The 16,372-nt window shown below is 44.0% G+C and overlaps 2 protein-coding genes across 8 annotated transcripts in view; one reads left to right on the top strand and one right to left on the bottom strand.

The window, feature by feature from the left end:
* Positions 1 to 4,342, top strand: part of SPATA6L (spermatogenesis associated 6 like) — a 62,583-nt gene extending 58,241 nt beyond the window's left edge. For all 7 annotated transcript variants that reach the window (XM_067744291.1, XM_067744287.1, XM_067744286.1 and 4 more), the window contains one exon: positions 2,453 to 4,342. The gene's annotated coding sequence lies outside the window, so the exon portion shown is untranslated. The remainder of the gene's footprint in view (positions 1 to 2,452) is intronic.
* Positions 4,343 to 9,027: 4,685 nt separating this feature from the next.
* The window catches only part of SLC1A1 (solute carrier family 1 member 1), a 62,799-nt gene continuing 55,454 nt past the window's right edge, over positions 9,028 to 16,372 (bottom strand). The window contains exons 11-12 of the mRNA XM_067744284.1: positions 13,408 to 13,542; positions 9,028 to 11,281 (exon numbers count right to left, since the gene is read on the bottom strand). Of these exons, the coding sequence (XP_067600385.1) occupies positions 11,035 to 11,281; positions 13,408 to 13,542 (382 nt within the window). The 3' untranslated portion in view covers positions 9,028 to 11,034. The remainder of the gene's footprint in view (positions 11,282 to 13,407; positions 13,543 to 16,372) is intronic.

The following is a 16,372-nucleotide window of genomic DNA, read 5'->3' as shown; positions in this document are numbered from 1 at the left end:
TACCAAATGCCAAATTGTGTTGAATTTCAACATGGCTAACATCAAGTTACATAAAGCCCTGAACCAGCAGATATGTGGACCCTGACGTGAGGAGATAGAAGGTAAGAAGAAAAAATCCGTCTTAGTAAATAGGTTTCCTTTGTAACATGAGTTCCTACTCAGTGGTTTGGAATATGCTCATAGGCCTTCTATGAAAGCTCTCCATACCATTCTCTTCCTGTCCCAATTCGGGTCATGGATTCCTGGTGAGGCAGGGGTCCTGGAGGACTGTCAGTGAAAGTTTTCATGGTTGTAAAGAACCCAGGTGACTTTGACTCATCCTAAGCAAACAGGGCATTTAGTAGAATGAAGCTGTCTCAGTGAATCCAGGGAAGATCCAAACAAGCAAGGTCAAGCAGCTAAAACGGGACCGTCATGCCTATGGGCTGGGTAGACAGCAACAGAGAGGAGCATTCGGCAGAAGACCCAGTGAGTTTCCACTCCATGTCCCCTGCCCTGCTTTTCTCAAGGACTCTCCTGCTTACAGCACCAGTGCTTGTCCTTCCCTTCTGCACTTCTGCTCTTTCACTGTTCATCATCTTTCCCTTTCCTGGTTTTCTGGTGACCTCAAGATCCAGAGGAAATGAAAAAGTAGATTCTTAGCACTTAGGGATTAAGTTAGGGATGCTTGGACCAGAAACAATGAGTCCAATTGTCTGACCAGGGAATGTGTGGAAGAGATGGGTGGAAGGGGTTGGAATACATCTGTTTCTCCTTACTCAGGATGGTTTGGGCCTTGATACTTTTGGTGTAAAACAGATGATCCTTTGTATACTTTAAGATGGTGAATTTTAGGTTATATGAATTTTACCATTAAAAAAGTCCCATAAGCATGCACACACACACACACACGCACACACCCGTTATCCCTAGTTCTCCTGTGAGGTGTGATTGCCTCGGTGTCACCGTCCTTATCAAGAGCTGATTGCCCACGTCTGGTGTGTGCTCACTGAGATTCCACTTTCAAGGCTGGGCTTACAAGGCCTCCTCTGTGAAACCTGCTGGTCCCTCAGGCAGACTCAGGCCCTCTGCCTTCTGCCCCTCCACATGCCTCCACTAAGGACTTCATTCCTTCAGCCTTGTATTGTAGTTGGTTTTCCTTATGAAAACTCTCCCAAGAAGAGGGCAGAGGACTGGAGGGAGGTCTCTGCAAAGGGATGTGAGACTGAGCAGATGGCACCAGCTCTGGCCCACCGACCCTCCCATCCCTGTGAGCAGCTCCCATAATCCCAGCTGCTGCCGCCATGGCCAGCCTGCAGCGGGAGCTGGTCCACCTGTAATGCTCCCAACTTGAGGAAGGGCAAAGAACCCAGGCCCAGACGTCCTCAGACACAGACAAGAACTGTAGCACAAAACCTTTTCTAAAATTAAAGAATAGCAAAAAGGAAATAAACCAAGAAAAGGAAAGAAAAAGGACAACAGTGAATTAAAATGCTGGTTTCTGATTCTGTCACAGCTCCCTAGGCCTCCAGCTCCAAAGGGAGGGGCTGCTGTGGCTTCCAACCTTACCGTCTCTGCTGGGCAGGCAGGAGCCATTTTACTTCCTCCCACGGGGCCCCTTCACCTCCCTTACAACCAAAGCAAAAAGCAAACCAGCCTACAGATGCCAAGCTCCAACCTCGAGGCCCTCCCTCTCTGATTTGCTCACCAGCTTCGGAGGGATTTGTCATTTGATGGTTTGTGGTGATTGACACATGGATAATGACACACCTCCCTTCATCCCAGGGGCTCCTGGTCCTGTCAGAGTCTAACAGACAGACCACACAGGCAGTGGCCATACACCCAAATCACATGGCAGATTCCTGGGTCAGCAATCCTCAATGAGCATTAGAATCACCTGGGGGTGCTGAAAAATACTGATGCCCAGGTCACACTCTGGACCAACTTAATTGGAATCTCTGTGGGTGGTGCCTGGCATCGGTATTTCTATAAAGTTTCTTCAGGAGGTTCTAATGCACATTTAGCACCGAGAATCTCTGCAGTAGGCTGCAAATGTCTTGAGAATGGGGGACTCAGAACACCCCCAAATCCTATACTGACCCCCTCCACTCTGAAAAATAATTGTTCCATGGAATAGAATTGATTTGGTCATGTTTAACAGTTCAGCTCAATAACACCTAGCAGTTTCTGCACATTTACTATGTGCCAAGGACTGTACTAGCTCCTCAGAGTAACACTAAGAGGTAGATACTCTGCTTGTCATCATCCTGATAGTATACAAAGAGGCCAGGTAACTTGCCCAAGGTCACACAAGTGTTTGTCTTGCTAACCTAACATTGCCTCATTCCTACACGTAGAGCTACATGCCAAGATTTGGATAGAGGGAAACCATCTTCTTCTCCTTGGTTGTGTTTATTGATGGGCTTTTTCTCGGTACCACACGTAGTGTATGAAGTGTCTTCACATTTCACAGGGGAGACTGAATGAAAGCTGGAGGAGCATCATGAAGAGCTCACTCATCAAGCCAACTGTACAACAATTTTTGTCCCGTGTATCAAAGCACCAGTGTCTAACCCCCGTTAACTCAAACCTGTACCCACCCAGTCTTTTGTACCCAGGTAAGAGCCATTGATTAAAGTGTCTGCTCTTTGGGGCTCAAGTTTTCTTGTCAAGCTGGAAAATTTGTGTTTTAGTTTGTTTGTATGCTTGTTTTGAGCTTGAAAACGAAAATAATAGTTGGGTGGCAGGTGCTTTTTCATTTGGAAAGCGCTTCTTAAAATTCTGATGAAGACGTCAAGATGCCTTTTCAGGTGTTCCTCATTTTGGGCAGTGGATGTGTTCTTGAAAAGTTCTTTTCTTTCCCTCCTTCCTCATTTTTTTCTCCTTCCCGCTTGTCCTCACCCCTCCCCCACCTCTACCTGTTTCCCTTCCCTTCCCTTCCTTTTCCTTCCCGTTCCTTCCTGTCCCTTCCTGTTCCTTCCCTTTCCTCTTACATTTTCCATAAGCTCGAGGAAGCTGCTATCTAGAGGAATAAACTGATATATCCTCTAGAAAAAGACTGTCACCTGATTTTCCATTTTTGGTAAATCTGTTTTTTTGTGGTTGTTTGCTTTTTAGTGTTAGGCTTGATTTACATGATATCAACTGAAAACCTAGGAAGAGGGAGCATTACTTCTGGAGAATTCAGGTCTTGCTTTAAGGGTTTAATTTCCATGCTACATTTGTAAGAGGAGGCTAATTTCTTTTGTTTGTTGTTTAAACCACTCCTTCTGTCACCTACCCCTCCTTTTTTCCAACAATTCTTAAATAAATTTATATGAGGAACAAAACCTTCAAATATTTTTCTGAAATAAATACACTAAGTTTGGCAGAAATGACTGTCAAAACCAGATTTAAAATTAGTAGAAGGGTGCCTTTATGAAATGGTTACCCAGTTTGAGGATCAAGAAGAGGATGGGGGTGGATTGAAGTGGACATTTGTCTTCATGGGTCTACAGACCCACAGAAGAGAGGGCTTGAAAATGGAAACCTTTGTCTTTCCTTCATGCTATATCCTGAGCATTTTCCTCTACCATGCCCTAAAACCCTTTCAGTTTTTACAAGATTCAGTGAGAATCAAGTTTCCTTTTCTCATTATTACCACAAGAATTGGTTCATTAGGTAAATTAAGAAAACAAAATTTAAAATTAAAGGAGAAAAAAAGTCCAAAAGCCAAAATAAAACAAAATTCATTTATCCCTTCTCAGAATTTCAGCCTAATAAAGGTATATATCACAACAAGTATTCCACCTTTGAAAGACAGACAGTATGCTTAAATTACACCTGCTTGTATGTTCTCAGTTTGTCTGAAACTATAGTTGTCAGTTTGTTATTTTGAGGTCTAAGTAGTCATCAATAATAAAAAATACTGTATTACATTAAGACTATGGTAGAGTTCTCAGAAAAGGGCCACTTAGAAAGGATATAAGCAGCTGAAGGAAATCAGTTCTAATGAATTGGTATCCGGTGGCAGTTATTGTTCAGATACCCACTGTGACACTCATTGTCCTTTTTTTCTTTTTTTATGGTTTGAGCATAACTCCTTAATTCAATTTAGGGATAAGATCTTAAATGCCCATTCTTATTTAAAGTCTTTTTTTTTTCTTTCGCAAATCAGTCTGCCTTTTGCTCACTTTCTAATCTGCTAACTCTATTGTTTAAGTTATTCCTATTTTATCTTTTTATTTCTCAAGGAGTTATTTCAGTTTTGAGGACTTACATTGGGGCCAGGATTGCAGCAGGATTTTGCTTTTGGAATATATAAAAATGTGAATAATTTTGTGACTTATTGGGGATTACTTTGGGAAGATCTGTGTCATTAAACATAATAAATATCCCCACCTGTCTTGCTTCAGTTTATTACTGTTTTCTTGACTTTCACAGCGGCAGATCTATCAAAGCCTGGACCGTATTTTACAAATGTATTTTACAGGGTCTGGGTTTACAGAGGCTCCTGGGAAAATCTCCTTGGTGGAGCCTGGGCCCTCCAAGCAAAAGCCACCATACAGTAAGACCATTTCCCTATTGTCACCGGACTGACCCAAAGTTAGCTGAAGCCTATAGACCCTGAATTATAAATAAGATTTTAAAAATGAGAGTGTACATGATATGTTTAACATAAGAGAAGTTGGTCGGTTTTAAATGCATAATTGGGGAGGACTGATGGATTATGTATGCAAGTTCACCTAGCCCCTGAATGCCTGGCCGCTCTTACTAATAGTCATGGCTGTTCTTGATTAGTTCCATTAAAGGAGCCCTCTGACCTCTCTGAGGGCAGCCCGAGGAAAGGACGTGCTCTCTAATCCATGTGTGACCAGTGAACCTGCTAGTACTGCTTGACGGGACTGCTGTCCTTCCCTGAATGGGGGGCCCATCCCAGCACTCCTGGGGGAGGTGCAGGTCTTGGAGAGAACTCCGTCGCCTCTTCCCATGGAGTGGGAACCCTGCTGATAGTGAGCGGAGCTGCAATCTTACTGCTCCTTGGTCTGCTCCCCCGGCCCCACCACATGGGGCCTAGGGGAAGCAGTAGTTACTTCGATCATCAGAGGAAAGAGCCTGTGCTTGGTTTCACCTTCAGAACTAGGAAATTTGGCAAAAGCAGGGTCATACCTAGGACAGGCGCTTTACCCTGGTGCAAATGGATGGCTGGCTTGTCGGAGCTTCTTCAGCAGTCCGAAATTTCCCCCTTGGGCTTCTGTGTTTTTAGAGTGATCCGGCAGCACCCCCGTAAGTATATTTTTATATTCATAAATGTATATTTATGTACTTTTCTTTCTCTTATCTTTATTTTAAAAGTACCCTGTAGCCCATAGTATAATATCAACCCTCCTCATCATTCACCATGAGAATCACCTGCCAGGGCTCATTTATTTGCTCTCTGTGGTGACCACAGCTTTGCCTCTCCAAGACGCTGTGGGCAGAAGGAATACAGTATATTCTGTGGCAGGGTTTGTTTTGTGTGTCTCAATTCCAGGAGCTCTGAGATGGCAGCACTGAGGGCCACCATGCCTGCTCAGAGACGGTGTGGGGAACTGGGGGCTGCTAGGTGGCTCAGGTACCAGGATTAGGATTTTCAAATGAAGAGGAAAAAGGGAGACCTCTGGCAGGGCGGAGTTCGCTCTAAGGTAGGAGAACTGAAACATATGTGATGGGTCTTTGGTTTTTGACTGGCTGGAGCTGCTTTTGGCTCAGCCAAGGTATGTCACTGCACGTCTTGCTCAGCCTGGGTGGGGGTGTGGAGTGGTTTATTCTAGGTCCTTCCACAGAGGAGGCCAGGACAAGGGCAACGTCCAGGGACTTGGGAGAGCTACAGTCTGTTTTGTTTTGTTTTTTTTTTGCGGTATGCGGGCCTCTCACCATCGTGGCCTCTCCCGCTGTGGAGCCCAGACTCCAGACGCAAAGGCTCAGCGGCCATGGCTCACGGGCCCAGCCGCTCTGTGGCATGTGGGATCTTCCCGGACCGGGGCACGAACCCGCATCCCCTGAATCGGCAGGCAGACTCTCAACCACTGTGCCACCAGGGAAGCCCCGAGCTACAGTCTTTTAAAGACCTTACCAACTAACTCTGGGAGACCTGGAATCCCAGGAGAGAAATGGAGTAAAGGTCTTTTTCCTTCTTCCTGCCCCCTCTTTTTCTCTCTTTTATTCCTGTATTTACTGCCTCAGTTTGCCAGGTGCTGTATCAGGTGCTTCCCAAGGGCATTAGTAGGCGGTGTTAAGGTTGAGGGCCCTGGAGTGAGAGCACCTGGATTTGAATCCTGGTTTTACCATTTACTGGCTGAGTGACTTGAGCAAATAACGTAACCTTTTTTTGCGCCTCAGTGTCCGTCTATGTGAGATGGAGTCAATGGTACCACCTATTTCATAATGTTGTTGTCATAAGCAAATGAGTTAATGCATTTAAAGCCCTTCAAATCAGTGCCTGGCACAAAACAGGCACTCAGTAAGTGTTAGCTGTTATTATGCTCATCTCATTTAATTATTGAGGAAAGCATTCCCCTCCCCCCATCCCCCCCTTTTTTTTTTTGCTGAGGACACTTAGGCTCAGAAAAGCTGAGTGTCCGAGCCAGTTTCCAAACCCTGGTCTGTCCTGTCTCCAAACCTCATGACCTTTCTGCTACTTTCTGCCACCCCTTGGTTGTCACTTGATTGTCCCTGAGGCTGGTGCATGCTGGATAATTCAACCTCAAGGGTTTGAAAAAAATGAATTCAGAGTCCTTCAGTAAAGTGACAGGGCAACTAAGGTCTCTTGACAGGAGTTGGGATGAGGTTAATCACTTCTTGCTTAGGCCAACAAGAGATGCTTTCTACTCTCATTTCCTGTCATTGGAGTATTATGTTTGTAAACAGCATTTTTAGGAAACCACCCCCCCTTCCCCCACCCCAAAATCAACATCCCTGTTCCTTTTCCTCCAGGAACTGGCACTTATTTAGACTGATATCTTGAACTGAGGTAAATATCACACCTATTTTAGTGGGACGACTTCTAGGAAAGACTGTAATAGGTGTCATTGCTGGAAGTGCTGGATTCATGGTGAGAACTCCTTGTTGTGAAAGCTCGTTTGTCCTTGCATGAGGGGAGTTCAACATGGCGAATGATGACATCCTTTGTTCATTGAGTCATATGGTCCCAGCCCTGACGATTAACTGAACTGGTTCTGTAGCCTTGCTTGCAATCACTTTTTTTTTTTTTAACATCTTTATTGGAGTATAACTGCTTTACAATGGTGTGTTAGTTTCTGCTTTATAACAAAGTGAGTCAGTTATACATATGTCTCCATATCTCTTCCCTCTTGCAGCTTCCTCCCTCCCACCCTCCCTATCCCACCCCTCTAGATGGTCACAAAGCACCGAGCTGATCTCCCGGTGCTATGTGGCTGCTTCCCACTAGCTAGCTATTTTACATTTGGTAGTGTATATATGTCCATGCCACTCTCTCACTTTGTCCCAGCTTACCCTTCCCCCTCCCCGTATCCTCCTCAAGTCCATTCTCCAGTAGGTCTGCATCTTTATTCCCGTCTTGCCCCTAGGTTCTTCATGACTTTTTTTTTTTTTTTAGATTCCGTATATATGTGTTAGCATATGGTATTTGTTTTTCTCTTTCTGACTTACGTCACTCTGTATGACAGATTCCAGGTCCATCCACCTCACTACAAATAACTCAATTTCGTTTCTTTTTGTGGCTGGGTAATATCCCATTGTATATATGTGCCACATCTTCTTTATCCATTCATCTGTCGATGGACACTTAGGTTGCTTCCATGTCCTGGCTATTGTAAATAGAGCTGCACTGAACATTTTGGTACATGACTCTTGTTGAATTATGGTTTTCTCAGGGTATATGCCCAGTAGTGGGATTGCTGGGTCATATGGTAGTTCTATTTTTAGTTTTTTAAGGAACCTCCATGTTCTCCATAGTGGCTGTATCAATTTACATTCCCACCAACAGTGCAAGAGGGTTCCCTTTTCTCCACACCCTCTCCAGCCTTTATTGTTTGTATATTTTTTGATGATGGTCATTCTGACTGGTGTGAGAAAAAAAAAACAGAGCTGGAGGAATCAGGCTCCTGGACTTCAGACTATACTACAAAGCTACAATAATCAAGACAGTATGGTACTGGCACAAAAACAGAAATATAGATCATGGAACAGGACAGAAAGCCCAGAGATAAACCCACACACATATGGTCACCTTATCTTTGATAAAGAAGGCAGAGATATACAGTGGAGAAAAGACAGCCTCTTTAATAAGTGATACTGGGAAAACTGGAGAGCTACATGTAAAAGAATGAAATTAGAACGCTCCCTAACACCATACACAAAAATAAACTCAAAATGGATTAAAGACCTAAATGTAAGGCCAGACACCATCAAACTCTTAGAGGAAAACATAGGCAGAACACTCTATGACATAAATCACAACAAGATCCTTTTTGACCCACCTCCTAGAGAAATGGAAATAAAAACAAAAATAAACAAATGGGACCTAATGAAACTTAAAAGCTTTTGCACAGCAAAGGAAAACATAAACAAGACCAAAAGACAACCCTCAGAATGGGAGAAAATATTTGCAAACGAAGCAACTGACAAAGGATTAATCTCTAAAATTTACAAGCAGCTCATGCAGCTCAATATGAAAAAAACAAACGACCCAATCCAAAAATGGGCAGAAGACCTAAAAAGACATTTCTCCAAAGAAGATATACAGATTGCCAACAAACACATGAGAGAATGCTCAACATCATTAATCATTAGAGAAATGCAAATCAAAACTACAATGAGATATCAGTTTGTTTTTAGTAATACTACGTGCTCAGTATTGTAATGTGCCCTGGGGGGTATGGGACGAGATATGCTAAGGAGTGTAAGATACAACCTGTGCCTCCTGCAGTCTCTGGAATTACTAGGGCAATGAGATGTTTCACGTGTGACTATCAACTGACCAGGTCTCTCCCTTCCCACACCCATCGGAGTGCATGAGATAAAAGAACAGATTAGGGAAGGAAAAGGCAGAAAAGAAAGAATGATGGAAATGTTTATTGAGACTGAAATGGAACATTGTTCTCTTTTATGAGTTAACAGCACAGTGTGTTAAGAGGCTGGTTACAAACTCACTCCAAAATAAGGATGACCTGCAGTTCACGAATGGCTGTCAACTCCAGTGCCTCAAATCAGAGCAGGCTGCCAAGGGGGTAGAACCATTCAGCCCAAGATAAATTACTGATTCAACTGTATTTATATTTACTTCCTAAACAACAACACAATATTTGCATGTTAAAATTCACATTGAATCATGGGTCCATAATTTATGTGTACATGACCATTTGGTATCATCCTCTTGTAGATTTCAGGTGCAGGTGGTCAATACTGAGCATTTTGTTTTACTATTCCATGATCTTTGGCACAGTTTCTGGTTTCTTAAATATAAAAGCACAGGCTTAAATTGGCTACGCAATACTGCAGAAACAGGACTATTTTGGATCTCGGTGTAAACACAAGTATATGGTAAGCATTATTTACAAGATGAGAGCCGAGCACAGACTTCAATATGCTGTCTTCACAAATGAGCAGAAGAATGACAGGCAACGGATTTTAATGAGCAGGGGCCAAGATTACTAGACTACTAGTTAGTTAGAACAAACTTCCCTGGAGGAGGACACAAGTTTCATACAACGGAAGAATTTCCCTGAACCACTGATACCAATGTCTCATGTTGTGGGATTTACTCTGCAAGAATCTAGGGTAGGGACAGTGCTTTTCTGGCCAATGTGGCTTGTTCAGTCCATCAAACCCATATTAAAATACAACTTAGCTGGTAGCTTGCCATTGTTGTTTGGGCCTGGTGGGTAGGAAAGGGCAAAGTACTGTCTTTTTAAGCAGGTATAATTGACTTTGGAAGAATTATAGTTGGATAATATAATTATTATATTAAACACATCCAGTTGGATAAAAACACATCCAACCTTATATGAGTGACAACTTTGTATATAGTCTTATATAGAGCTGATATGGATTCCCTCCCAGAAGTAGAATCTGGAAGTTGTAAATGAGTGGGCCATGCCACCTCAGAGTATCACCAGAATAACATCTCTGCTTTGGGGCTGATACACAAACGTGAAATGATCAAACAACATGATTTCTCATTCTTATGCTTATGAGAGAGGGGTTCTGATTAAGCCCCAAAGCAGATCTGGATTGAAATTGTAGTTATTATTCAAGTACAAGGAGAGCTCTGTATTTCACGTTGACAGTTCAATTGTGATCTCTGTCTGGCAAACTATATGAAAATAATAAATATATACATATTTATATATATATATATATATATATATATATATCTAGCTCTATACTGAACACTGGGTTAATAGTTACCAGCGTCCCAATACAGTACATTGAAAAAAAGAACCCTTCTCTCTTCTCCCCAGACCTCATATACATCTTAAAACTGTTACTGCAGAACCATGCTGGTCTGTTTTCTTTCAGAGTAGTTTCTTTGAAATTGGCCTGAGATGAGTTCAAAGTGGACAATTTGGCACATTAACTTGCGGGGGGGCGGGGTGTTTAGATGCATTATAATCTATAAAAATGTGAGAGGTCAAAGGAAATCCATGGCAATAAAGCCTGAGTAATGACAGAATATTTTTTTAAAAAAACCAAAACACTGGTCTGTGCATGAGAAAGCAGTTTCTCTTTCACATCTATTGATATTACCTAATTAAAACAGTTACTACTTTAAATACTTCCTAACTCTGTCTCCCACAGGATTTAAAAATTCCAGATAATACAGCTTTCCTTTCAATCAATTTTCTCTCATCTTACCCCACCCCCAAATCCCAGAACTTGGAGAGCAAAAGCTGTGAATCCAAATATAGAAAATAATCCAGAGGTCTGTATATCAAATCAAATGTACAGTTGGCTGTTAGTGTTTTTCTTTTCCTTACTTAATGTTTGAATTTGCTAAGAGATGACTCTCCTGGAGAGGTCCTTCACCACTCCCAGTTTTCCAAAGCCACGGCCCTAGAACTGTGAGGTCTGGGTGAATGAGATGGTGTCGGACTTGTCGATGGCAAAGCCTCCGTTGACATAGGACTTCTTGGTGTCCAAGTCTTCACTGTCGAGTGTCGTGGATTCCAAGGCAAAGGGGTTCACGATGTTGACCTCAGATGAAACATCCATCTGCTCCAGCTCCTTCTTAGAGAGCTTCTCCACGATGCCAGTCCCGAATGCATCGCCGAGGACATTCACCATGGTCCTGAACCGATCCCTGGGGAGGACAGAGGAAGTCAGACAGAAGGCCCGGATTTCATTTTCCTTCAAGTTGGAGATGGGAAAGGACCCAAGGAATTCAATTACAAATTAAGCAAAGCACAAAGTGCTGTCCCCAGGGCTGGCTGACCAGAGGCTCTCCACTTCACAGGCCTGGGCCAGAGGTGGTTTGTAAAGGCACAGAACGAGCACACAGGCTGCCCTGGGTCCCCGTCAGTCACAGTGAATCTCCTGAATTCAGCACTGAGCTCCCTAAATTCCCTCCTCTCCTCCCAAAGAAATGTGAAGAAATATCTGTCTTCACAGATATTTGGGGGGAGCTGAGGGAGGGTCAGGATTCATTAGTCTTTCACCCAACCTCTTTCTTATGGGCAATTCTGAGCCTTCTTTTGGCTAAGATGAGAGAACTTGGATGTTTTGTGGGTGGTGTGTGTGTCCCCGGTGTGCTCCTTTCTTTCCCACACAAGGTCACTCCATGAGCAAGCCAACAGGGACACCACTGAGCACAGGGTCAAAACCCCAGCCAGCCTGGGAAAAGCTCACTCCTTGTGGCACTCTCAGCCAGTGGTACCCCCCAGACAGCCCAGAGGAGAGGCTGGTGGCAGGAAGCCGAGTAGGTGAAGGAGGCATCCTGGATGCTGGAGCACTGTTGCTAGGAAATGTGTACATGAATACTGTGAAAGCTACACCTGCAGGACAGAAAACGCTTACGCACGTGCTTACACACGTCCATTCTGGGTGCCCTCCTGCTATTTAGAACATGGATTGAACTAGACCCTGGTGTGGACCAGCTAGTGTCTTCTTGTCCGTGGATCAGGTCAGGCCTTTGACTTCTCTGGATGTCTTGGAAGTGAAGGTCACTTGTGTTTCAGGAAGAACCAGGGAAAGGAGAGAAGTGCAAATCCACCATCACCACTAGAAAGAAAAATTGAAGCACCTGCCTCAATGGTAGGGTATCTTGGCAAGAAAGGTGCCACCTCAGTTGGGCCTTGAAGAACCAGCTAGCTGCTGAGGGGGCCCCATAGCAGCTTCCCAAGTGCAGAAGCTTCTGCCTTCTGGGATGTAATGGTATCTTCAAAGCCACATGGAATGTTTCTGCTTCCCTTTCTACTATTTCAGCTGCTACTTGCAAACTACATAGCACTGTACTCCCCAGTAAAGCTGGCTGGTTCTGAGTGAAGGCTCAATATGGAGCAAACTATCCCCTGATGGCCAGGGGACAGAGCCACACCCAGATGCTGGAAGACCACTGCACAGAGTGGGTATCAAGGTTAAAGCCAGGAACCAGGCTCATTCTAACTTTAACCTTGGGGGGGTCACAAAAGGCATGTTCTTACCCAGATGTTCTGCTGTGTTCCTTAGGTAGGTGTGTGCGTGTGTGTGTCTGTTGTTAGAGAGAGAGAGAATGAATTGTTGGTTCAGGCCTGAATGGTCCAACTCATTCTAATCATAACAATTAAACTTGCTGTTAATTGAATACATACTGCCAGCCAGACACTGTTCTGGACACTCCTCTCATTTTAGCTCACTCAGTCCTTATACCAACCCCATGAACTAGACAGAACCTTTCCCATCTCATAGGTAATGCAGCTGGCCCCCAGAGAGGTTAAGGAACTTGCTCAAGGTCAAAGAGCCAGTAAGACACTGAACCAGGATTCAAATCCAAATTAGTCTTATCCCAAAGCCTTTGCTTGTGCTACTGCCCTGATGGTGCTGACGATCTTGGGAAGGTAGGCTGACGTTGAACCAGGTGGTTCTGAACCTATGATGCTGGGATAGGCTAGGGTGGCCTATTGGGTTTGGAATGTCTGGGGCCTTGCCCAGCTTCTTCACCTTATTATTTTATGTTTATCTCATCCCACACCCAGCTCCTAACCTTGAGCATTACCAGGTATAATGAGTTAACGGAGATCACAAGCTTTATAAAATCACTGCTTGCAGTTATGAGGAGTTAGTTTTTAAGCATGTTATCAGACGGCCTGGTCAGAGGGAAATTAAAGCAGCAACAGATGGCTCATTAGGCAATCTGAGGGGAGAATGATGACAGACTGCATGGCTAGATTATGCATGGCTAGGAAGCCTGCCTTCCCATCCGCCAGAGGCAGTGTGTTTATCCCAACTCACAGGAGCCAGTCGACAGCGATGATGAGGGTGACATCCTCAGCAGGCAGGCCCACGGCACTCAGCACGATCACCATGGTCACCAGGCCGGCCTGGGGCACACCGGCAGCTCCGATGCTGGCAGCTGTGGCCGTGACACTGTAGACACAACACACCAACACAAAAGGAGTCAGACACCCATTTCTCCCTTCAAGGGCCCTGGTCCAAAACGGTTAGTCCTGTTGGCTGTTACTGCTCTGTCCCTAGACTGGCCAGTCAGAATCTGTTCTCTGCTGGGCACAAGCTCTGCCTCATTAGACAGCTGTGGAAGACTGAGAAGAGCATGATCTTTTTCCAGGGGGGAGATATGGCAAGTCATTCTAACATGAGGAAGTGGAGAGGAACTGCGTGAGTGGCACACAAAAAATGAGCTAGAGAGACACTTACCAGGAAGGCAAGAGTTTACCAATCGAGGTGTTAATGGAGGGCTTTATCCACCCATCCATGTAGCCGTCCATCCTAAACAAGTGCCAAGTACCTCTCCACCTGCTTTCTTCCTCCCTTCCTCCATCTATTCACCCAGGCAATCATTTATTGAGCATCTAATGTGTGCCAGGAATTTACACTGCCTTGAAGGATGATGAAGGGGTAGGGATGGGGGTGGATGGGCAAGGGTATTCCAGGTGAAGGCAAAGGAATGAGGCACTGGCCAAACAGGTTTCAATGTACTTTCTTTTACATCACAAGTCTCTTGACCTCTCTGGGAGCTGCCCTTTAGGTCACTGAGTTGAGAAATAGCTGTGACTCCTGTCCAAGGTACAAGTGTTTATTCCCGACCGCTCCTTTTTGCCAGTGGATGCACTTTGTGCAAAAGGAAGAAAGATCTGGAATCCAGGAGAGGCAGCCAAATGAACTTCGTTACCTTGTATTTAAAAAGATCCCTCTTGCGCAGATCAAATGTGGCAATAGGGATTTTTCTCTTTGGAATGTGCAGTTTTTCATCAGCAACATCTTCCTGATTTAAATCTGGTCATTTTGGAGAAAACAAGGGTTTGCCCTGCCCTGAAATGTCCCTGGATTTGAATGAGCTTGAGGGGACCCCTATATTTTCTGGATACACCTTCTCATCCTTGGGCCAAGGATGCCATTGGATTTAAAGCTGAAGATGGAGACACTGTCAATTTAAACTAAAAGAATCCCTGATTCGATCTACAAATCTATACTCTGTGGGCTAAAAAAGCCTCAGAGTTCTCACCAAGCTGATTCTACTGTTCATTCATCTGCCTAGTGATGTGTCACAGGTGGTCTCTGAGGGCACGCTCAAACACAGGCCAGAGTTCTTTGACAAGTGTGGTTTCCTTCAGTGGCTGTGACCACCAACTTACAGTTAATTAGAGATTTCTGGGGCTGTCCCAATTCCTCTAAAAGTTTCAGGCTTGCATAATCCTTTAGATCTGTTCTGACTTAAGTAGTCTTTGGAAAACCTAAGTTTATGTCAGTGGTCGAAAACATTTAAAGTGAATGCATCAGTGGGTTTTCTTTGTCAGAAGTGATTTGTGTCCATACCCACTGATCCCTCTTGGAAGACCCAACACATCACAGTTAACCATGTCCCTATGGATTGAGGCTGGGCTTGAAACTCAAAATCCATTTAGTCAAAGAAAACTCTGCCCTTGAGCCTTGACCTTGCTGATTAAACTGCAGCCATTTGCCTGGCTTAGGTCTGAAACTTGGAACTATAAATCTTCAGATGGGGGTAAAAATATAAAAAACCTACTTCTTCTTCTTGAACATACCCCACTTTGACTTAAGAGGGTTTCACAGAAGAAAACACAATAATCATTGGTAGAAAGTTCTTTCCTAGCACTGAGATCTAGTTTTAGGTCAGGCCATTTAAAACTCAGCTCTCCATACAGGTTGGGGACTGAGTCGTGAGCTAGAGTGAGCACAGGTTTTAGAGGCAGACAGATCCAGCTCTGCTGTTTTACTAACGGTGTGTCCTTAGGCAAGTTACTTCTCTGAGTCTCAATTTCTTGCCTGTAAGATGGGGAGAATATGTCTGCTTTGCAGGGCTGCTGTTAAGATTAGATGAGGTATTATATGTAAGGCATCAAGTATAGCACCTGGATGTAGTAGATGCTTAAAACTGATGCCATTTTGCTACGTCAGCAGCTGTTACAACTACTACTGCTGCTAGTATTACTATTAAAATTATCATAAAAACATCTACTGTTACTACTGCTGCTACTTTTTCCCTCTACGCTCTTTCTAGGCCCCAAATCCCATAATTATCTTTTGTTATAAGAAACTTTATCCCATTTTCAATCAGTTGTAACCTTTGATAAGTGAATATTTTGATAAAACCACAAAAGGGAATGTTTTAGGTGGATGGTTTCTTTGATATCCAGTCCAAAAGGACCACAGAAAGAGATAAACTATGGATCCAAAAATCTCTGTAACCATCAACCACATGAGCCACAACTGTAACTTGTAAAATTGAAAAAAAAAAAAACACTTATTACTTGATTCTCTCCCAGGTAGAGCCAGAGGATTTTTTAAGTCAATGATTACTCTGGGCCTCACAGTTGTTGTTACTTGCTCTGGGCCAGTAGTTATCAGCAAGTATGATTTAAGAATACACCAGAGGGGCTTCCTTGGTGGCACAGTGGTTAAGAATCCACCTGCCAATGCGGGGGACACGGGTTTGAGCCCTGGTCCAGGAAGATCCCACATGCCACGGAGCAACTAAGCCTCTGTGCCACAACTACTGAGCCTGCATTCTGGAGCCCATGCTCTGAAACAAGAGAAGCCACCGCAATGAGAAGCCTGTGCAGCACAACGAAGAGTAGCCCCTGCTCGCCGCAACTAGAGAAAGCCCGCGTGTGGCAACGAAGACCCAATGCAGCCAAAATAAATAAATTAATAAAATAAATAAATTAAAAAAAAAAAAAAAAGAATACACCAGAGCAGGGAGAGAGGTTTTTCATGT

This window comes from Pseudorca crassidens, chromosome 7 (assembly GCF_039906515.1).
Source record: "Pseudorca crassidens isolate mPseCra1 chromosome 7, mPseCra1.hap1, whole genome shotgun sequence".
Classification (NCBI taxonomy): domain Eukaryota; kingdom Metazoa; phylum Chordata; class Mammalia; order Artiodactyla; family Delphinidae; genus Pseudorca; species Pseudorca crassidens.
Note: the sequence above shows the minus strand (reverse complement) of the source record. Positions and strands in the feature narration are given on the sequence as shown.